The following is a 23738-nucleotide window of genomic DNA, read 5'->3' on the forward strand; positions in this document are numbered from 1 at the left end:
GACAACTGGAAAATGCAAAAGCATGTAAACACTCTGCCAGGCCAGTAGGGCTTTCTGTCACTCTTCCAAATGTTAGTGTGCCACATGAACTAATTAATGTTGGAGCTCATAAGGCCACAAGACGGAGGAGCATAAGCAGGCCATTCAGGCCATCGTCTCTGCTTTACTATTTAATGAGGTCATGGCTAATCTGACAATTTTCAATTCCACTTTCTTGCCTTTTCTCTATGATCCTTAATTTCTGGACTGATCAAAAATCTGTTTCTCTTAGCCTTGAGTACACTTACCAACACAGCCTTAGCCTTGAGGACACTTACCAACACAGCCTTAGCAGGCCTTGGTGGTAAAGAATTCCACAGATTCACAAACAACAAATTCCTTTTTCTCTTTATCTTAAATAGGAACTCCTCATGCCGATTGATCCTAGGCTGCCCCACAAAGGGAAACAATCTCTCTGCATCTGCCCTGTCAAACCCCCTAAGGATCATGTATTTTTCAGTAAGGTCACATCTTATTCTATATATTCTAATGAGCAAAGAGACAAACCAAGTGCTTGTAGGGGCTAGTAATAGTGAATCAATGAGTTCATAACAGACTCACACATCAGATAGATAGGTGGAGACTGGTATATTTGTTGCTATGTAACGGGCCTGGTCTGTTTAATTCCTGTTTAGATTGCCCGAATGTGCTCACTTGGCCTTGTTTTCACCCTCCAGCTTGAGCTCCTTAAACCCTCATCACTGAGGCAAAACTGAATGTTTTAACTTTCTTGGAGTAACTATATTTTCCAATCCCATGCTCCAAAAGCAAAACCTCAGCAGCTGGTCCCCTCCCGACCACCAACAGTGAGCGAGTGGTGAGCGAGTGGTGAGCCAGTGGTGAGCCAGTGGTGAAATCAGAGGATCTTGCTAAAGACCATTCACAGTGCATCAGGGTTCTACCCACAAATCTCAGTTTCTCAAACAAACCCTAGGAAATTAAAAATCTATCTACTGTGATGCAAACTATCCTTTTAAAGTGAATTACTGTGCACAATTTTTTTATCCATATTTAGATATTCCCATGAAGTAAAATATAAGGGCAAACAAGACAGCAAAAGTAGAAGCAGGAGTAGGCCACTCAGCCCACTTTGTCTGCTCCACTATTCAATAAGATCATGTCTGGTCTATAGCTTTAGTCCTGCTTCTGTGTCAGATAGCACAATCCCTGACTCTCTCATATGGAATCTGCCCAACTGTTTAGTATGTTGGATTGAGAGGGCATCAACAGATGGGAATCACAAAATGATAGGATACCATTAGTATGCCATCAGTGCTGTGCTGGTGATGTCCTCACATTAAGGACTCAGAGAAGCTGCACAAGATTCAGCCCTCAAATACTGAAGTAGTTCATGTCCAAATGCAACAAGACCTGAACAATATCCAGGTTTGAGCTACCATGTGAAAATTAACAACTGTGCCACACATATGCCAGGCAATGACCATCTCCAATAAGAGACAACCTGACCATCACCTTCAGACAATGCCATTACCACTACTGAGTCTTCCACTATCAACACTTTGAGGGTTACCATTGATTAGAAATTGAATTGGACACCCCATATAAACACAGTGGCTATAGGTTATAAGAGCAGATCAGAAGCTAGGAATGCCGTGGCGAGTAACTCAATCCCTAACTCCCCAAAGTCTGTCCACCATCTACAAGGGAAAGTCAGGATGGTGATGGAATACTTCCCACTTGCCTGGATGGGTGGAGTTCCAACAACACTGAGGAAGCTCAACACCATTCAAAACAAGGCAATCCATTTGACTGGCACCACAATCACTAATGTTCTCTCCCTTCATCACCAAGACTTTGTAGCAGCACCTATAAAAATTCAGAAACTCACCAAATATCCTTAGACAGAACCTTTCAAACCCATGACCACCACCATCTAGAAGGGCAAGAGCAGCAGATACATGGAAACACCATCACCTCCAAATTCCCCTCGAAGTCATTCATATCCTGTCTTGGAAATATATCACTATTTTCTCAGTGTCGCTTGTTGTTGGGGAAAAGTTAACATTATTTGCCTGGAAACCATTTTCCTGATTCGGCTGAGAGTTCCATTTTGTGTCCCCAGCCAGAACTTTGCTGGCTCTGCATTCTTTCCTGGGAGGTAATGTGAAAGGTTGTCCTTATCTTCCCTCTCAAGATCGTGTCTCCTCCCTTTGCTGAATGATCAGCACAGGCTGTAGAACCAGTCAAGCTGACATAGACTTTCCAATTAGTCCCCCTTCCTTCTCTAGTTATTGCCTCTTCATGGTCATTCAGCCAATTAGGGATATCTCTGCTTAGTGTTCGCAATCTGTGTAACTAGAGCAGGTGGTGATACCATTTGATCTGCCCAGTTGTGGAATGCATAATAGTGCTTTAGTTTTGAACTTAATGACTAACCTCTAATTTCGTACCAACTTGTAAACCTGCCAAACTGTGTAATTAACGATCAGCTCCTAGCTGTTTTCTCTATATAATCCTGTAGTATCCTAATGTACTTCTGAACAACACCGAGCCACAGTTAGGATGGTGAATTCCCCGTGATATATCATGTAATAAACTAATCAGTTCGCAAGGTCAGAGTCTGAGAGTTTTCTTCAACACTTGTTTTGGACCAGGCCAGAAGTTCCTCAAAGTATTTTAAGAAGGTCACCTAGACTCTAACTTCGATCATCTTTCAGGCAGATGTAAAGTGGATATTCTAGGGGTGATGCAGCTGGTCAAACCATTCAGCTTTAAAAAAACAGAATTTATTTAAACATTATGGATGAAACACGAACAAAAGAAAACAGATTTTAGAATAACAACTTTTAACCTAACTGACATGATCCAGTCACTTAACAAAACCGTTCCAATCCTTGCAACATCCCATCAACACATCCCTTGACAAAAAGTAAATTCAAACATGGTCTTACAGGCAAGAGAGGATTCAGAGTGAAAGTTCAGGCAAGAACTCTGTTGAAACATGGAACCTCTCTTCACTGTAGCTGCTTCCCTAGTTCCTCAGCAATTTATTGACTCCCTGCAAAAAACTAAACCAAACTGAACTCGGAGAACTGGCCACTTCCCTGCCATTGTTTTCAGGTAAGTATTTCCAGACATATCAAAATCTCTGCCTTTACAACCCCTCTTGAGAAAAAAACAAGAAGAGTATAACCTCGTTAAAGGTATTGTCCTATGATGAGAGATTGAGGAAAGTGGAGATCTACTGCCTGGAGTTTAGAAGAATATGCAAAGATGTCATTTAATCAAAAAAGCTCTATAGGAGTTTGAGAAGGTAGAAACTGAAAGATTGCTGTTCCTGGGTTGGGGAATCTACAACATGGTGCTATGGTCTCAGAATAAGGTCTTAATCATTTCAGCCTGAAATAAAGGGAAATTTCCTGACTAAAGAGCTGTGACTGGAATTCTCGACCCCAGAGGATTGCGAACATGCCAACACTGGATATATTTAAGGTTGGAAGAGATAGATTTTTAGTCTCTCGGGGAATCAAGGGAAGTGGGAAATGAATGGGAAAGTGGCGTTGAAACTGATTGTGTCGAATAGTGGAGCAGGCTCAATGGGCTAAATGGTCCATTCCTGCTCCTGTTTCTGATATTCTTATGTCACATTTAAGTCTGCTGAGGTATGAAGCATTTCAGCTGGATGCTGGAAATTGCAGCAGGTACAATAGGGCCAATAACACGTAAACATCCCTGTCTCTCTCTCTCTCTCCAAGAAGCTCATAAGCCTCAAACTGCCATCTTTATTTCCTCCATCAGTTTTAGATATTTTGGTTGACCTGTTCAGAGATGTTATAACACACCTCTGGAGTAGGTGAGACTTGAAATCAAGGCCTCTGGCTCAGAACGAGGGTCATTACCACTCTGCAAAAAGAGGGCCCCTGCATCACTTGTAGTTACAGTGAATGACAGCATCACCTGAAACCAGCACTTAATTTTACTACTGTCTTTCTGTAAATGGTGAGCATTAGGTTAGATTGCTTTGGGCATTAGTGTAAAAACAATAGTGACAGCCAGCCACCCTTGAGACTCCAGTGCCTGAATTCTTGTCCTTTGCCTCTGATCCACCAGAAATCAATAATTTCACCCTGAGCAACGAGAGAGAGATCTTCATTACAACAAATCGGCTCATTTATTGACTCAACTCTAAAGTGAAAATGATAACGAGGAAATGTGCAGCAATCTCAATCGTAGTTGTTAAGGCTAAAGTTTGAAAAAAATTACTTGTTTATTTATATAAGAGAAGTGAGTGTACTTGATAAATAAATAACCAACCATTTCTAAGGAAGTTGAGAAGTGCTGAAGTTTTGAAGAAGTGTCTTATCGAATACCATGTCTTCTTTGGACCTGCTGAGTAGAACTGAAGAAAGCTGGATGTGATCATTGTGGATGCTATGACTGATAGGATTGTCATCTCTACTGCAGTGTTTCTGTGCTGGGAGATGCTGCTTTGCTTGTTTACAGATGAAGTGCAGCAACAGACCATTGAAATCACAGCATGGGCTCAACTGGTATGACCTGTTTAGTCAGTGACTTGCTGGTTAATTACTGCAGACATCTAATTGAACATGAGCAGGTCATGGCTTAGTGGCATTGTTACTGGATTGTAGACCCAGACTTGTGTTCAAATCCTGCCATAACAGTTAGTAGAATTTGAATTGGGGCCTAATGATGACCATGAATCAATTGTCACGAAAACCCACTTGGTTTGCTAATGGCCTTTCAGGAAGGAAACTGTCATCCTCACCTGGTCTGGCCTACATCTGACTCCAGACGCGAAGCAATGTGGTTGACTCTTAATTGCCCTATGTGCAAATTAAGGTTGGGCAATAAATGCTACCCATGCCCACAGCCTATGAATGAGTAAAGTTCGCTGCTTAAAAAGGTCTTTTCAACTTTTGTTAGAAAGTCACCTTCACAGAACTGAAAACAAAATCTATTCTTTCTCCAATTTCAAATCCAGGTTTTTCAAATACTAACATTATACTAAAAATCTACAACCCAATGCCAAACCAAAACAATAAATGTGGGAGAATGGTTAATATGAATTACATCAAAAATGGGGTACAGTCATGCCTGCTGTTACACATGTATAACTAGGTCTGAATCTGTATGGTTCTAGGAATCTGCCTGTCTTCCACACCTGTACAGTGTGCACAGAGCATCCTTAGTTACTGAAGCAAACTCTGATTCTCATCTTTCAATATGGCCTCACTACACTGTTACAATAAAATACTTTGTGCAATAATTCACATTAGCCAAAGTTTCTCTGATACTTTATAGTGATGATTAACAGCAGTAATTGTTTGGGGAGAAGGTAAGGATGGTGTGATCACCAGCAGAGTTGATTGCAATGGGCATGGAGCTGGATGACCGCATTGATATTGAACAATGTCGTGGAAGGCTATTAGATTAGATTACTTACAGTGTGGAAACAGGCCCTTCAGTCCAACAAGTCCACACCGACCCTCTGAACAGCAATCAACCCAGACCCATTCCACTACATTTACCCCTTCACCTAACACTATGGACAATTTAGCATGGCTAATTCACCTAATCTGCACATCTTTGGACTGTGGGAGGAAACCAGAGCACTCAGAGGAAACCCATGCAGACATGGGGAGAATGTGCAAAGTCCATACAGACAGTTGCCTGAGCCAGGAATTGAACCAGGGTCTCTGGCACTGTGAGGCAGCAGTGCTAGCCATCGTGCCACCCATTATATCTCTCTTGAAGTTCAGGGTTGGTAATCACAGGGATCCAATCATAGTTCGGTGGAAAGATTACAGATTAACCTAAAGGGATAAGGCAAGGGGATAGCAGAACAAAGGAAGGGGAATCTGGTCAGCAAGACTCAACCAGAGACACAGCCTCATAGAGTCATGGAGATGTACAGCATGGAAACAGACCCTTTGGTCAAACCCATCCATGCCGACCAGATATCCCAACCCAATCTAGTCCCACCTGCCAGCACCTGGCCCCATCCCACCAAATCCTTCCTATTCATACACCCATCCAAATGTCGCTTAAATGTTGCAATTGTACTAGCCTCCACCACATCCTCCGGCAGCTCATTCCATACACGTACCACCCTCTGCGTGAAAAGGTTTCCCCTTATGTTGTTTTTATATCTTTCCCCTCTCACCCTAAACCTATGCCCTCTAGTTCTGGACTCCCCGACCCCAGGGAAAAGACTTTGCCTATTTATCCTATCCATGCCCCTCATAATTTTGTAAACCTCTATAAGGTCACCCCTCAGCCTCCGACGCTCCAGGGAAAACAGCCCCAGCTTGTTCAGCCTCTCCTTATAGCTCAAATCCTCCAACCCTGGTAACATCCTTGTAAATCTTTTCTGAACCCTTTCAAGTTTCACAACATCTTTCCGATAGGAAGGAGACCAGAATTGCACGCAATATTCCAACAGTGGCCTAACCAATGTCCTGTACAGCCACAATATGACCTCCCAACTCCTGCACTCAATACTCTGACCAATAAAGGAAAGCATACCAAACACCATCTTCACTATCCTATATACCTGCGACTCCACTTTCAAGGAGCTAGGAACCTGCACTCCAAGGTCTCTTTGTTCAGCAACACTCCCTAGGACCTTTCCGTTAAGTGTATAAGTCCTACTAAGATTTGCTTTCCCAAAATGCAGCACCTTGCATTTATCTGAATTAAACTCTATCTGCCACTTCTCAGCCCATTGGCCCATCTGGTCCAGATCCTGTTGTAACCTGAGGTAACCCTCTTCGCTGTCCACTACACCTCCAATTTTGGTGTCAACTGCAAACTTACTAACTGTACCTCTTATGCTCACATCCAAATCATTTATGTAAATGATAAAAAGTAGAGGACCCAGCACTAATCCTTGTGGCACTCCACTGGTCACTGGCCTCCAGTCTGAAAAACAACCCTCCACCACCACCCTCTGTCTTCTACCTTTGAGCAAGTTCTGTATCCAAATGGCTAGTTCTCCCTGTATTCTGTGAGATCTAACCTTGCTAATCAGCCTTCCATGGGGAACCTTGTCAAACGCCTTACTGAATCCATATAGGTCACATCTACTGCTCTACCCTCATCAATCCTCTTTGTTACTTCTTCAAAAAACTCAATCAAGTTTGTGAGACATGATTTCACATGCACAAAGCCATGTTGACTATCCCTAATCAGTCCTTGCCTTTCCAAATACATGTACATCTTGTCCCTCAGGATTCCCTCCAACAACTTGCCCACCATCGAGGTCAGGCTCACCGGTCTATAGTTCCCTGGCTTGATTTTACCACCCTTCTTAAACAGTGGCACCACGTTTGCCAACCTCCAGTCTTCCGACACCTCACCTGTGACTATCGATGATACAAATATCTCAGCAAGAGGCCCAGCAATCACTTCTCTAGCTTCCCATAGAGTTCCCGGGTACACCTGATCAGGTCCTGTGGATTTATCCACCTTTAACCATTTCAAGACATCCAGCACTTCCTCCTCTGTAATCTGGACATTTTGCAAGATGTCACTGTCTATTTCCCTACAGTCTATATCTTCTATATCACTTTCCTTGCTGCTCTTTTAGGGGCCCTATTCTCTCCCTCATTACCCTTTTGTCTTTAATATATTTGTAAAAACCCTTTGCATTCTCCTTCATTCTATTTGCCAAAGCTATCTCATGTCCTCTTTTTGCCCTCCTGATTTCCCTCTTAAGTATATTCCTACTTCCTTTATACTCTTCTAAGGATTATACTTTCTCTGGATCCTTGTTATCTCATTTCTGAAGGCTTCCCATTTTCCAGTCGTCCCTTTACCTGCGAACATCTGCCTCCAATGAGCTTTCGAAAGTTCTTGCCTAATACCATCAAAATTGGCCTTTCTCCAATTTAGAACTTCAACTTTTAGATCTGGTCTATCCTTTTCCATCACTATTTTAAAACAAATAGAATTATCATTGCTGGCCCCAAAGTGCTCTCCCACCGACACCTCAGTCACCTGCCCTGCCTTATTTGCCAAGAGTAAGTCAAGTTTTGCACCTTCTCTCATAAGTACATACACATACTGAATCAGAAATTCTTCTCCATCTAAACATTTAACACTCTGGCAGTCCCAGTCGATGTTTGGAAAGTTAAAATCCCCATCATAACTACCCTATTATTCTTACAGAAAGCTGAGATCTCCTTACAAGTTTGTTTCTCAATTTCCCTCTGACTATTAGGGTGTCTATAATACAATCCCAATAAGGTGATCATCCCTTTCTTATTTCTCAGTTCCACCCAAATAACTTCCCTGGACGGATGTAATGCTATCCCTTATCAAAAATGCCACTCCCCCTCCTCTCATGCCCCCCTTTCTATCCTTCCTGTAGCATTTGTATCCTGGAACATTAAGCTCCCAGTCCTGCCCATCCCTAAGCCATGTTTCTGTTATTGCTATGATATCCAAGTCCCATGTTCCTGATCATGCCCTGAGTTCATCTGCCTTCCCTGTTAGGCCCCTTGCATCGAAATAAATGCAGTTTAATTTATTAGTCCTACCTTGTCCCTGCCTGCCCTGACTGTTTGAGTCGCTTCTGTTCTCAACTGTACCCATCTCAGATTGATCTCTTTCCTCACTATCTCCCTGGGTCCCACCTCTCCACCTCCAACCCCCCCCCCCACCTTACTAGTTTAAATCCTCCCAAGCAGTTCTCGCAAATTTCCTTGCCAGTAAGTTAGTCCCCTTCCAATTTAGGTGCAATCCGTCCTTCTTGTCCAGGTCACTTCTACCCCAAAAGAGATTCCAATGATCCAAAAATGTGAATCCTTCTCCCATACATCAGCTCCTCAGCCATGCATTCATCTGCTCTATCCTCCTATTCCTGCCCTCACTAGCTCGTAGCACTGGGAGTAATCCAGATATTACTACCCTTGAGGGCCTCCTTTTTAAGTTTCTGCCGAACTCTCTGTAATCTCCCTTCAGAATCTTAACCTTTTCCCTTCCTATATCGTTGGTATCAATGTGGACAATGGCTCCTCTCCCCTGTGAGAACATTCTGCACCCTCTCTGAGACATCCTTGATCCTGGCACCAGGGAAACAACACACCATTCTGCTTTTTCTCTGCTGGCCACAGAAATGTCTGTCTGTTCCTCGGACTACAGAATCCCCTAAAACGATTGATCTCTTGGAAGCTGACGTACCCCTTGCATTAGAGCCAGTCTCAAAACCAGAAACCTGGCTGTTTGTGCTATGTTCTCCTGAGAATCCATCACCCCCTACATTTTTCAAAACAGCATACCTGTTTGAAATGGGTATATCCACAAAAGACTCCTGCCCTAGGTGCCTACCTCTCTTACCCTTCCTGGAGTTAACCCACATTAAAATAGTTGCTGCATCTTGGAAGTACATTGGCCAGCCAATCTTCAGCTTTCCAAACCCACAACTACTTCCATCCAGAAGGATGAGGGCTGCTGATACATGGGAACACCACCCCCTGCAAACTCCCCCACAAGCCACTCACCATCCTGATTGAAAATATATTGCCGTACTTTCAGTGTCGCTGGTTCAAAATCCTGGAAATACCTCCCTACAGATATTGTGGGTCTACCTACAGCCCATACACTGAAGTGGCTCAAGAAGGCAACTCATCACCACGCACCCCCCCCTCCCCTTTCTCAAACGCAACTAGAGATAGACAATAAATGCTGGCCCAGCCAGTGATGGTCACTTAGCCATACAGCATGAAACAGACCCTTTGGTGCAACTTGTTCACAATGACCATACATCCCAATCTGACCGGGTCCCATTTGGCAGCATTTCTCTTGGAAAATAAGGCAGGGCAAGAGACTGGAGTGTTAGTGGGGGAGCACTTTGGCACCAGTGATCATAATTCTATTAGTTTTAAGGTAGTGATGGAAAAGGATCGACCTTGTTTAGACATTAAAGTTCTTAATTGAAGTAAGTAAAAAGTGAGGTCTGCAGATGCTGGAGATCAGAGCTGAAAATGTGTTGCTGGTTAAAGCACAGCAGGTCAGGCAGCATCCAAGGAGCAGGAAATTCGACGTTTCAGGCCAGATCCCTTCATCAAGAGTGAGGAGAGGGTGCCAGGCAGGCTAAGATAAAAGGTAGGGAGGATGCCTCCCTGCATGGCACTGAGGTGGCATTAGCTCATAGATGGTCTAATAGAGAGGGCACCCAATAACGTATGCATCCAGGACTTAGGCTAATAAATATGTTCAGATAGAGAAGGAAGATTTGGTGATCATATTTGGAGTCAGGAAGTTCCACCAATACCTTTACATAAATTTGTGATGGTAATGGAACATAAACCCTTGCTAGGTCTACTTAAAAGAGGACACGACAATGACACCCATAGCTTCAGCCTGAATTCAGCAGTGGAATGTAGTACTAAGTGCATTTAATTACAAGTTGGTACACCATCTGGGAGGTCAGGTAGCAAATACAGATGTATTGAGCTGCCTCCTGCTGGCAGATACACCATAGAACATAGAATGTTCTAGCACAGTACAGGCCCTTTGACCCTCAATGTTGCATTGACCTGCAAAATTAATCTGATGCGCATCTCACCAACACCGTTCCGTTATTATCCTCATGTTTATCCAATGACCATTTAAATGCCCTTAATGTCAGCAAGTCTACTACTGTTGCAGGCAGGCCATTCCATGCCCCTACTATTCTGTCAGTAAAGAAACTACCCCTGATATCTGTCCTAAATCTATCACCCCCTCAATTTAAAACTGTTTCCCCTCGTGTTAGCCTTCACCATCAAGGAAAAAGGCTCTCACAGTCCACCCTCTCTAACCCTCTGATTATCTTTTACATCTTGATTAAGTCACCTCTCAACCTTCTTCTCTCCAATGAAAACAGCCTCAGTTCCCTCAGCCTCTCCTTGTAACAGCTTCCTTCCATAGCAGATAATATCCTAGTAAATCTCCTCTGAACTCTTTCCAAAGCTTCCACATCCTTCCAGAATCAGAACTGCATGTAATACTCCAGGTGTGGCCTTACAAGTGACTTGTACAGCTAAAGCATGACCTCATGGCTCTGAAACTCAATTCCCCTACCAATAAATGGCAACACTTCAAATGCCTTCTAAAGAACCCTAACATCCTGGGTGGCAACTTTCAGGGATTTATGCACCTGAACACCGAGATCTCTTTGTTCATCTATACTGCCAAACATTTTACCATTAACCCAGTACTCTGCATTCCTGTTACTTCTTCTGAAGTAAACTACCTTACACTTTTCCACATTAAACCCCATTTGCCACTTCTCTGCTCAGCTCTGCATCTTCTCTATGTCCCTCTTTAACCCACAACATCCCTCAGCATTATCCACAACTCTACCTACCTTAGTGTCATCTATAAATTTACCAACCCATCCTTCTACACCCACATCCAGATCATTTATAAAAATGACAAACAGCAGTGGCCCCAAAACAGATCCTCGCGGCATACCACTTGTAACTCAGCTCCAGGATGAACATTTCTCATCAATTACCACCCTCTGTTTTCTTTCAGCTAGCCAATTTTTGATCAAAGCTGCTAAATCACCTTCAATCCTGAAACTTCGTATTTTGTGCAATAGCCTACCATGTGGAACCTTATTAAACGCCTTATTGAAGTACACATACACCATATCAACCACTTTACCTTCATCCACCTGTTTTGTCAATGTCTTGAAGAACTCAATAAGGTTAGTGAGGCACAACCTACCCTCCACAAAACCATGTTGACTATCCCTAATTAAATGATTCCTTTCCAGATGATTATAAATCCTATCTCTTATAACCTTTTCCAACACCGTATCCACAACCGAAGTAAGGCTCACTGGCGTATAATTACCAGGGTTGTCCTGACTCACCTACTTGCTATCCTCCAGTCATCTGGCACTACTCCTGTCGATAATGATGACATAAAGATCAAAGCCAAAGGCTCTGCAATCTCCTCCATGGCTTCCCAGAGAATCCGAGGGTAAATCCTATCCGGCCCCAGGGTCTTATCTATTTTCAGATTTTCCAAAATTGCTAAAACCTCCTCTTTGTCAACCTCAATCCCTTTAACCTAGTAGCCTGCATCTTCATATTCTCACTAACATTGCCCTTTTCCAATGTGAAGACTGACAAAAAGTATTCATTAAGCGCTTCCCCTATGTCCTCAGATTTCACACACAACTTTCTGCTACTGTCTTTGATTGGACCTAATCTTACTTTAGTCATTCTTTTCTTCCTGATATACCTATAAAATGCCTTAGGATTTTCCTTGATCCTATCTGCCAACAACTTCTCATGTCCCCTCCTGGCTCTTCTTAGCCTTCTCTTTAGATCTTCTCTCGCTAACTTATAACTCAAGCCCCCAAACTGAGCCTTCACGCCTCATCCTCACATAAGCCCTCCTCTTCCAGTTGACAACAGCTTCAACTTCTTTAGTAAATTGTGGCTCCCTCTCTCAACAACAATCTCCCTGACTGATAGGTATATACTTATCAAGGACCCACAGTAGCTGTTCCCTGAATAAGCTCCACATTTCAAGAGTGTCAATACCTGCAGTTTCCTTCTCCATCCTATGCTTCCTAAGTCTTTCCCAATTGCATCATAATTGCCTTTCCCCCAGTTATATCTCTTTCCCTGCAGTACATACCTATCCCTACCCATTGCTATTTGTAAACATAACCGAATCATGTACCACTGGTGTGGTACATAACTGAGTACCACTGGTGGTACTGCCACTGGAAGAGTCTGTAATGGTTTTAAATATTTTAGACACATAATATTTTAGTCATAGCTGACAATATCAAACACTGGACACAGAAAGAGCCAGTCCTGGCAAAACTGAAATAGCTGGTGCTGATTGGGGAAACCAAAGAGCTGTCCCAATCAGAATTGAAGTCCTTTTTGGACCTGGAGAGACCAGATCATAGTAGAGGACAACATGTTACTTTGGGAAGCAACAGTGATTGTCCCGAGCAAAGGTCACTATCAGTACTGGTCGAAACTCCACCAGGTTCATCCAATGGTTTCCAAAATGAAGATGTTGATGTCTGGTGGCCAAGATTAGATGCAGATACAGCTGCGTTGGTGGGGAAGTGCCCAGAGCACATCCAAGGACAACAATTACCCTCTGCAGCTCACCACATTCATGGGAACGGCTAGGTAAACCCTGGGTTCGGTTACACATCGACTACGTAGGTCCTTTCATGGGCTCAATGTTCTTGGTCAATGTGGGCGCCTACTCAAAATGGCTAGTTGTGCATAGACTTCATTTGTCTAAACCAAAGACAACAATAAAAAAACTCTGCACATCATTTGCAATACATGGACTCCCGAACTGTAGCTCACAGAACAGGCCGTTGTTTACCAGCAGGGTATTTGAGTATTTCCTAAAGTCAAGAGGTATCACTCCATACCATCCATCATTCTATGGTCTGGCAGAAAGAGCAGTCCAAACTGGTGAAACCAAGCAGAGACTCCAGCAACGGCTGAATGGGCACCGCACAACAATCAACAGGCAGGAGCGTTCCCTCCCAGTTGGAGAACACTTCAGTGGTCCAGGACATTCAACCTTTGGGTGAACATCCTCCAAGCTTAAAGAAACAGCTGATAGCTTCACTAGATACCAAACTGTTCCAGTTCCTATTTGATTATAGGACCACCCTTTATGCAACTACAGGGAAAACTCCAGCAGAGTTGTTAATGGACAGAAGATTCTGCACCTAGTTAAATCTGATCTTTCTGGACCTGGGCGTGGAGCATGAAACAGCATCAGGAACACCAACAGCAGACAAAAGACTGTTAAATGAGGGAGGCAGTTTAATTCAGGGAATGAAATGTAGTGTAGAAACCACAGGAATGGTTCTTCATGGATAAGAAGCAGGAAATAGCAGGAGAACTTAACAAGTACTTTGCGTCAGTCTTCACAGTGGAAGACATGAGTAATATCCCAACAATTAAAGGGAGTCAGGGGGCTGAGTTGAGTATGGTTGCCATTACAAAAGAGAAAGTGCTAGAAAAGCTAAAAGGTCTTAAAATTGATAAATCTCCTGGCCTCGATAGGATACATCCTAGAGTTCTGAGAGAGGTGGCTGAGGAAATAGGGGAGGCATTGGTTGAGATCTTTCAAAAATCACGGGAGTCAGGGAAAGTCCCGGATGATTGGAAGATCGCTGTTGCAACGCCCTTGTTCAAGAAAGGATCAAAAGAAGAGATGGAAATTATAGGCCAATTAGCCTAACCTCGGTTGTTGGTAAAATTCTAGAATCCATCATTAAGGATGAGGTTTCTAAATTCTTGGAAGAGCAGAGTCTGATTAGAACAAGTCAACATGGATTTAGTAAGGGGAGGTCGTGTCTGACAAACCTGTTGGGATTCTTTGAAGAAGTGACAAGTAGGTTAGACCAGGGAAGCCCAGTGGATGTGGTCTATCTAGACTTCCAAAAGGCCTTTGATAAGGTGCCACACGGGAGGCTGCTGAGCAAGGTGAGGGCCCACGGTGTTCAAGGTGAGCTACTGGTATGAATTGAGAATTGGCTGTCTGACAGAAGGCAGAGAGTTGGGATAAAAGGATCTTTTTTGGAATGGCAGCTGGTGACAAGCAGTGTCCCGCAGGGTTCAGTGTTGGGGCCGCCGCTGTTCACATTATATATTAATGATCTGGATGAAGGGACTGGGGGCATTCTAGCGAAGTTTGCCGATGATATGAAGTTAGGTGGACAGGCAGGTAGTACTGAGGAAGTGGGGAGGCTGCAGAAGGATCTAGACAGTTTGGGAGAGTGGTCCAGGAAATGGCTGATGGAATTCAACGTGAGCAAATGCGAGGTCTTGCACTTTGGAAAAAAGAATAAAAGCATAGACTACTTTCTAAAAGGTGAGAAAATTCGTAAAGCCAAAGTACAAAGGGATCTGGGAGTGCTAGTTGAGGATTCTCTAAAGGTAAACATGCAGGTTGAGTCCGTGATTAAGAAAGCAAATGCAATGATGTCAGTTATCTCAAGAGGGTTGGAATATAAAAGCACCGTTGTGCTACTGAGACTTTATAAAGCTCTGGTTAGGCCCTATTTGGAGTACTGTGTCCAGTTTTGGTCCCCACACCTCAGGAAGGACATACTGGCACTGGAGCGTGTCCAGCGGAGATTCACACGGATGATCCCTGGAATGGCAGGTCTAACATACGAGGAACGGCTGAGGATCCTGGGATTGTATTCATGTCACAATAAGGTGACCACCATTGCACTATATACACACACACACACAAACACACTCAGGCACCCCTATTCTCAGACACACACTCCCACACTCAGACATGCACCATCTCACAGACTAAGACCACTTTATATTCACACACACACATAAACCCTCTTTCACAGACACTCACAACCCCCCAGCAGCCCCCCTCCCCACACACACAAACACACACTTAAAGAGTTATATTGTACTTTGCCCAAAACTGCATGAATCCATGTAAGATTCTGTTAGTTCATTATTTAAATTAGAATCAATCTAAACATTATGGCACAGACTGCAGCACAGAGGGGGATAACACCTTCAACACATTATCTTGGGCTGACACCAATTGTTAAAGTTAACCTGAGAATGTAACTTTTAAAAAGGTTTTGTGACTTATATATGAAAGAAGTGAAACTATCATGGTCATTCTAACAGATGAGAGACTTAACAAACAATCAAGGTATTTTTCAATGTATAATTTCAGTTACATCACACTATAAACTTTTGCTATAAATTCGTGTTTTACAATTGCGTACTCCACAACTACCTGATGAAGGAGCGTCGCTCCGAAAGCTAGTGATTCCAATTAAACCTGTTGGATTATAACCTGGTGTTGTGTGATTTTTAACTTTGTACATCTCAGTCCAACATTGGTGTGCAATGTTTCTTACTGCAGAGAAACAACAACTCTTTCCCTTCCAGAGGTTCAGCAGTTTCCGCCAAAATATTCACAGCTCCAAGCTGTTCAGCTACGGGGACCCAATCATATAGCTGTTGGCAGGTAAAAAGTCTTTGACATTGATAACTGGTCACGTGTCCACAGAGCAATCAGCTACTTGTTGCCAGCTGAATCTTCACTTGCACATAACACTTGGTTCCTGTTCACCTGCAAACTAGTCTTCTACTGCTTCTTAAACAAGCAGCTGTGTAAACAGCACTTACAATGTGTGTCAAGTTACTTCCTTTATAAAAAACAAAGCAATCCTTAAACAATCCCTGCTTTACATATGAAAATAAGAACTAGGAAAAGGCTATTCAGATCTTTTGAACCTGCTTCACCAATCATATGATCATGGCTGATCTTATCTCGGCATTAACTCCAATTTCCTGCCCACTATTCTTGACTCTTCATCTCATTACTAATTCTGTCTCTAACTCCCCCACCACACTCTGGGGAATGAATTCCATTGATTCATGCTTTTGAAAGAAATAATATCTTCTCAGCTCCACTTTAGAACTGCTACCCTTTTGACTTAAAACTATGACTCCTCATTCTAGATTGCCCTGTATGAGGAACTATCTGCTCTTTGCCTACTTTTCAATCCCCCTTAGCATTTTATATACCTCAGTTAGATCTACTCTCATTCTTCTAAACTTAGAGACTGCTGAATATCTCTTCATAACACAAATCCCTCATCTCTGGAACCAAGTTAGCAAAACTTCTTTGAACTGCCTCCAATACAATTACAAGCCTCCTCAATTAACAGACCAAAACAATATACAATACTCCACAACTGGTCTCACTGATGCCTTGGAGAGTTGCAGTAACCCTTTCTTACTTTATGCTTGATTCCTTTAGTGATAAATTCTAAACATCCACTTGCCTTCCTTAGTATAGCATAGATTTACAAGAGTACTTTGGGGAGTTGTTATAAGAAAGATTATACACATTAGGCTTGTTTTCTGTATAATTAAGAAGGTTAAGGGGTGATATGATCAAAGTCTTCAAGATATTAGTAGGAAAATACAGCTTAGACAAAGATAAACTATTTCCAATCATGGGGAATTCTAGAAATAGGGGGCATTGTCTAAGAGTCAGGAGAGATGTTAGAAAGCATTTCTACACATAAAGAAGGGTAGAGGTTGGAACTGCCTTTGAAAAACAGCATGGATGCTGGATCAGTTGTTACTTTTAAATCTGAGAGTGAGAATGTTTTGTTAAGCAGAGGTATTAAGGGATATAGGCCGGAATCAGGTATATGGAGTTAGGCCACAGATCAGCCATGATCTCATTGAATTGCAGAAAGGCTCAAGGGGCTGAATGGCCTCCTCTTGTTCCTATTACCTGCTATACCTACATACTAGTTCTCTGTGATTCATGTACTAGGACACCCAGATCCCTCTGCACTAAAGCTTTTTTCCCCCTCAATTTAGGTAAAAATTGCTTTTCCATTTCTACACTTCTGACTAAACAGTTCTCTACCCATTTCAGTCTACAACCAAAAATACCAAAAAAATCATTTTTATAATATCATGAGATTTTATTTTCCTTTGATCTAGTTTCTTATCAAATGATACAACCCTCAGCTCCTTAGCACTTACCATGTGTCTTTGAGCAAGTGACAAAGTTGATAGATGAGGGAAGGGCCACAGATGTTAAATGCACTGACTTCAGTAAGACATTTAATAAGGTTCCCATGGTAGGCTGATGAATAAAGTGAAATCACATGGGTCCAGGATGTACTAGCTAGATGGATAGAAACTGGCTGGGCAACAGGAGACAGAGAGTAGTCGTGGAAGGGAGAACTGTGACTACTGGTGTTCCACAGGGATCCATGCTGGGACCACTATTGTTTTGTGATATATGTAAATGATCTGGAGGAAGGTATAGGTGGTCTGATTAGCAAGTTTGCAGATGACACTAAGATTGGTGCAGTAGCAGATAGTGAAGGGGACTGTCAGAGAATGCAGCAGAATATAGGTAGATTGGAGAGATGGGCAGAGAAATGGCAGATACAGTTCAATCCAGGCAAGTGTGATGTAGTGCATTTTGGGAGATCCAATTTAAGAGCAAACTATACAGTAAATGGAAAAGCTGAAAATGTGTTGCTGGTTAAAGCACAGCAGGTCAGGCAGCATCCAAGGAACAGGAAATTCGACGTTTTGGGCCAGAGCCCTTCATCAGTAAATGGAAAAGCCCTAGGGAAAGTTGATGTACAGAGAGATCTGGATGTTCAGGTCCATTGTACCCTGAAGGTGGCAATGCAGGTCAGTAGAATGGTCAAGAGGCATATGGCATGCTTTACTTCATTGGTGGGGTATTGATTACAATAATTAGCAGTTGCACAGGACTTTGGTTTGGCCACATTCGGAATACTGTGTGCATTTCCGGTCACCACATTACCAGATGCATGCAGGTGCTTTTGAAAGGGTGCAGAGGCGGCTCACCAGGATGTTGCCTGGTATTGAGGGTGGTAGCTATGAAGACAGGTTGAGTAGATTAGGATGATTTTCATTAGAAATACGGAGGTTGAGGGGTGACCTGATTGAGGTCTACGAAATCATGAGAGGTATAGACAGGGTGGATAGCAAGAAGCTTTTTCCCAGAGTGGGGGACTCAATTACTAGGGGTCATGAGTTCAAGGTGAGAGGTGAAAAGTTTAAGGGAGATATGCATGGAAAGTTCTTTATGCAGATGGTGGTGTTGTCTGCAACATATTGGCAGTGGAGGTGGTAGGGGCGGGCAAGATAGCATTATTTAAGATGCATCTAGACAGGTGCATGAATGAGCATGGAGCAGAGGGATACAGATCCTTAGAAAATAGGTAGCAGGTTTAGATAGAGGAACTGGATCAGCACAGACTTGAAGGGCTGAAGTGCCTGTTTCTGTGCTGTAGTTTTGTTTCTTATTTTTTTCTTTGTCCATTCCCAGACTGTACATTTCTCACTTCCCCTGCCTGACATAGCCTTTCGTTATTGACTCTGACAATGGGTTTAATCCAATCTCCATTTACCATCACTCCAGCTTTTGACAATCTCTGCCCCAAACCCCAATCCCATCCACACACACCACCTGTCTCCTTCATTCTTATGTTGCTTATTTTGTCTCAATGAGGTGACACTATTGATTGGTGCAGTCCACCTCACACGATAAACTGCATCATTTTATTTACAGAGTCAGAACCGTTATCAATAAAACACCCGCCGATCTTCCCTTACTGTAATGATAAGCATCGAATAGCAAGGTATCAGTGGGCCAGAGTGGGTCAGATGTCATCCAAATAAAAACCTAAATAACTGCGGATGTTGTAAATCAGAAACAAAAACAGAGGTTGCTGAAAAAGCTCAGTAGGTCTTGCATCTGTGGAGAGAAATCAGAGTTAACGGTTCGAGTCCAGTGACCCTTCGTCAGAACTGTTATTAATTTTGTTTTGTTTCAGGCATCATCCGCCCTGATCCCAGTGATATCAAATTACTGGTGATGACAAGGAATAAAACACAATCAAAATACCAGTGAGAGTATAGCAAAAACCAATCCGAAGTTTTCTTCCTGGAAACCTTGAGATCTGTAATGAATTGATTAGATTCAAATAAAATCTTAATAGAAGCAGCCCCTCGGGTGTTCCGTTCCTGATTTTTTGGGGGACAGATTTCCATTCCTGCACCTGTTGTTTTCCCTGGGTTATGAACAGTTCCCTGAGTTCAATGCCATTTAATTCTCTAACGGGCTGAATTGTATGTGACTGTGGTCACGGGAAGAGAGAGCCTGTGTCTGGCCTTGAGGACCCGGTTCCTCCACTCCCGATAAGAATTTGCACAGAATCTAGCTACCCCCCGTCACCGCTCACAGCCTTATCTTTGTCTCGCCTATTAATGTCGGGGTGTATACGTGTGCGGGCTAGTCCATATCTTTGTGCTGATGTCTGAGTGTGTGTCTGTCTGGGTGCGTGTCTAGTGTGTGTGTGCCTGTTTCAGTGTGTGTCTGACTGTATCTGTCTGGGAGTGTGTCTGGGTATGTAAGGATCGTGCCTCGCCTTCCCCCTCAATCACCAGATGCCTAAGTGATGGAGAAATCCTTCACAGAGCGCGGTGGTAGTTGAGGAAGTGAAGGTTTATTGTGAAATGTTGTGCAGAGCAGCGTGCCGCTGACTGGGAGATTGTTTGTTCGGGGGTTTGGTGCTGCATACTGAACATTGAATTCACTGACTGCTCCTCCCAGAGCCCAACTCATGGCTGGCACTTTGCTGGATTTTATCACAGCCACAATATGTTTCAAAATGTTCTTTAACTCAAACAGGTTCCTTGTTCGTGGTTTTGTTTTGAATTACCAGGGGTTGATGACCGAGTTTAGTTACACCACAGGTCGGGGGGAGGAGGGCTAACATTAACCCGTTGCTTACCCGTGCTGCTCGGGACGAGTACGGATCTTCGAATAACGCCCAGAGCTGGGGTTGCCACCGGCTCCAGCAGGAGAGAGGGGCCGAGCGGCTGCAGCCATATTCCCCCGGCCCCCGGCCAGGTCCCGGTCCCGGCTCGGGCACCCCCCCGGGCTCACATCCCTCCTCCCCGGGGCCAGCTCCGAGCGGCTGGAAGATGTCGAGTGCCTCCTCGGCTTCCCGGTGCTGGCGGTACGCCATCCAGCAGCAGGGCTCCACATCAGTCTCATCGAGACCCCAGAAAGCTAACTCTTCCTCAAACAGCGGCCCGCACACATCCGCCGGGCAGTGCAGCTTACCGGTCCGGTAATAATTCAGCACCGACGCGAAGATGCCGGGGTGCCGGTCAAAGAAGAGCTGCCCGCCGCTGGGCTCCTGGGGCTGGGGCTGGGGCTGGGTGAGCCGCGCCAGCCGGGTCCCGGGGAGGGTCTGCAGGGTGCTCCGGTAGGTCTCATGCCGCGTCCCCCCGACATTGATGGTGATCCTGTCGCTGCCCTCTCCCGTGCCCATCTCCTCCTCCGGGCATGCTTTCGGGGGAGCTTTCTTCGCGGACTTGCGCCCTCGATAAGATGACACACACACCGAGCTGATCATACGGACCCTGTGCCAGGTCCTTGCCCCCCAGGGGACAGTCTGGTCCTCCCCCAGCTGCTGCTGCCAGCTCCCGGTAACTCCTCCAACGGGCACAGGGCGAGACTGCCCGTCTCCAGGGGTGTAGCAGCTTGTGCCCAGCGACAGCACAAGGCGCTGATATCAGCTCCGAGAGTCTCAGGGCGAACCTCCTGCCAGGCTCGGCCCCTCCTCTTCACCCTCCTCCCCTCCCCTTCACCCTTCATCACCTCCCCCTCTGCCTTCACCTTCTCTGTCCCTTTCTTGTCCACTCTCACCCCCAGCTCCTTCCTGGGTAGTTAGCAGCCTGCTCATTGCCGGGTAACTGGTGTGGACAGAGAGAGAGAGAGAGAGAGAGAGACAGAGAGAACCCCCTCCCCCGGGAGCCGGGCTCCCCACTGGGCAGTGAGGTGCTGTCGCTGGAGGGTCACAGGGCTGGGAATATTCACCCACCTCTGCCCCGGCAGGTGGAAAACTAGGATCCATCTCCTCAAAGCCTCTCTGACGGGCATCTCTGTCTACTGGGAATCTCTCTCTCTCTGCTGGGATCTCTGCTGGGAATCGCTCTCTGCTGGGAATCACTGTTCTAGATCTCGCTTTTTTTCTGTAGTCTCTGCTGAAATCTCTCTGCTTGAAATCTCTTTCTGCGGGGATTTCTCTCTGCCTGGAGTGAATCATAGAGTAGAAACATAAATCCCTACAGTGTGGAAACAGGCCCTTCGGCCCAAAACGTCCACACTGACCCTCTGCAGAGTAGCCCACCCAATCCCATTCCCCTATCCTATCCTGACTAATGCGCCTAACCTACATACCCCTGAACACTGTTGGCAATTTAGCATGGCCAATTCACCTGACCTGCACATCTTTGGATTGCAGTGGGGGGGGGGGGGGGACCTATCTGTCCCTCTGTCACCCTTTCCCCAGGTTCCCCACAAGAGACACATTTTAAACCAAAGTAGCGGATTCCAGAAAATTTGAAATGAAAGTAATCTGAAATTGGTGGGAATATTTCGTGTGCGAGACAGTCTCTGTGGAGAAAGTTAACGTTTCAGAACGTCAATAGCTGCTAGTGTAAACATTTTCTGCACAAGCCTCGCTCCAGCAGCAGGGTGAAACAACGGAATTAAATTCACCATCACCTGAGAGAGGACATGATGGAAAAGCGAAGTGTTTCATCACAAGCAGTTACCAACAAAAAATTCCAATTATTTCTCCCCGTTTTTCTGCACAATGTTAAACATCATAAATGTGGTTGAAGTCTCGAAGAAATTCTTTTATAAAGAATCGACTTTTAAAAATGATTCCGTTCTGCCGCCAGTAACATCGAGTGAGTTTGTTCTCCGTGAACGGACAGTGGACCAGAAAGCGCCTGGATCCGCCATCCCGCTGGAGGGGGAACGTGCACATCTCCATCCTGTCCTCCCCAGGCCGTTTCACACTCAATTACCGCCCGTGACCTGGTGATTTCAAAATAACATTTCTCCTGTTGGTCTGGAAACTGAAGCCTAAGAGACCATTCAGCGCTGGCAGGCGACACAGCACGGTCACAGACAGGGAGAGTTAGCTCCGCGCTGTGAGAGACTGGTCGTCACAGTTTCTGAGAGTGATCTCCGGCCACTATGAGAGTGAATTCAGGGCACTAACTCTAACCCTAACCCTATCGCTGTCGGGAACTCAAGCAGTTTTCCGTTCCTTCCACACAGTTGCCTGTTAAACTGAGGCAGCGTTGTCAGAATATGTCAATTGTAATTTAGAAAACCGGCTGCAAATTCACCCTTCAAAGCCCCAAGAGCAGTTTGTTTGATGTCGCCAGATTTACCAGACTATGTCACTCTCAGTTACATGGTGCAAGCCAACTACCTGATGAAAGAGCAGCACTTGGAAATTCGTGCCTCCAAATAAACCTGTTGGACTATAAGCTGGCGTTATGTGGTTTCTAACTTTGTCCAGCCCAATCCAACACCGGCTCCTCCAAATCTAGATCTTCTTGGTTGGTGATACTGTCAGTTTCAGCTCTGCACATGTCTGAACGCTGGGAGTGAATAAGGGAACCTGGAACAGAGAATGCTGCCTGTCCTTTCTATAAAACTAGAAACAACAAGCCTTCAGAAGCCACACTGAACACCAAGCATAAGCTGTTTCTCTCTCCAGACACTGTAAAATCCACTGAGTTTCTCAAGAACTTTCTATTTTATCTGACTCATGAGGAAATTCAACTTCCCTCATTAAACCTGAAAGAAAGTTCACAGCAAATGTTGGGAATAGAGTTAACAGTTTAGGTCAATGTGCCTTCATGAGAACACAAACACTTTTTTATCTCCACAAATGCTGCAAAAGTATCTTGTTTATATTTCATACTCGGAATTTTGTGCTTGTTCTGGATGTAAGTTAGCTCGCTGAGCTGGAAGGCTTGTTTTCAGACGTTTCATCACCATACTAGGTAACATCATCAGTCAGCCTCTGTTGAAGCACTGGTGCTATAACCCACTTTCTAGTTATGTATTTAAGGCTCCTTGGGTTGGTGATGTCATTTCCTATGGTTGATGTCATGTCCTGTTTTTTCTTTCAGATGGTGGCAAATAGAATCTGAGTCAATGTGTTTGATGACAGAGTTCCAGTCGAATGCCATGGGGAATTCTCATATGTGTCTCTTTTTGGCTTGTCTTAGGATGGATGTGTTGTCCCAGTCAAAGTGGTGTCATAGAGTCATAGAGATGGAAACAGACCC

The 23738-nt window shown here is 44.3% G+C and overlaps 1 protein-coding gene across 1 annotated transcript in view; it reads right to left on the reverse strand.

Annotated features, from left to right (window-relative positions):
- Positions 1–20926, reverse strand: part of LOC132828128 (potassium voltage-gated channel subfamily C member 1-like) — a 47255-nt gene extending 26329 nt beyond the window's left edge. Inside the window, exon 1 of the mRNA XM_060845036.1 lies at positions 20366–20926. Within this exon, the coding sequence (XP_060701019.1) occupies positions 20366–20911 (546 nt within the window). The 5' untranslated portion in view covers positions 20912–20926. The remainder of the gene's footprint in view (positions 1–20365) is intronic.
- Between the last annotated feature and the right edge of the window lie 2812 nt (positions 20927–23738).

This window comes from Hemiscyllium ocellatum, chromosome 26 (genome assembly GCF_020745735.1).
Source record: "Hemiscyllium ocellatum isolate sHemOce1 chromosome 26, sHemOce1.pat.X.cur, whole genome shotgun sequence".
Classification (NCBI taxonomy): Eukaryota; Metazoa; Chordata; class Chondrichthyes; order Orectolobiformes; family Hemiscylliidae; genus Hemiscyllium; species Hemiscyllium ocellatum.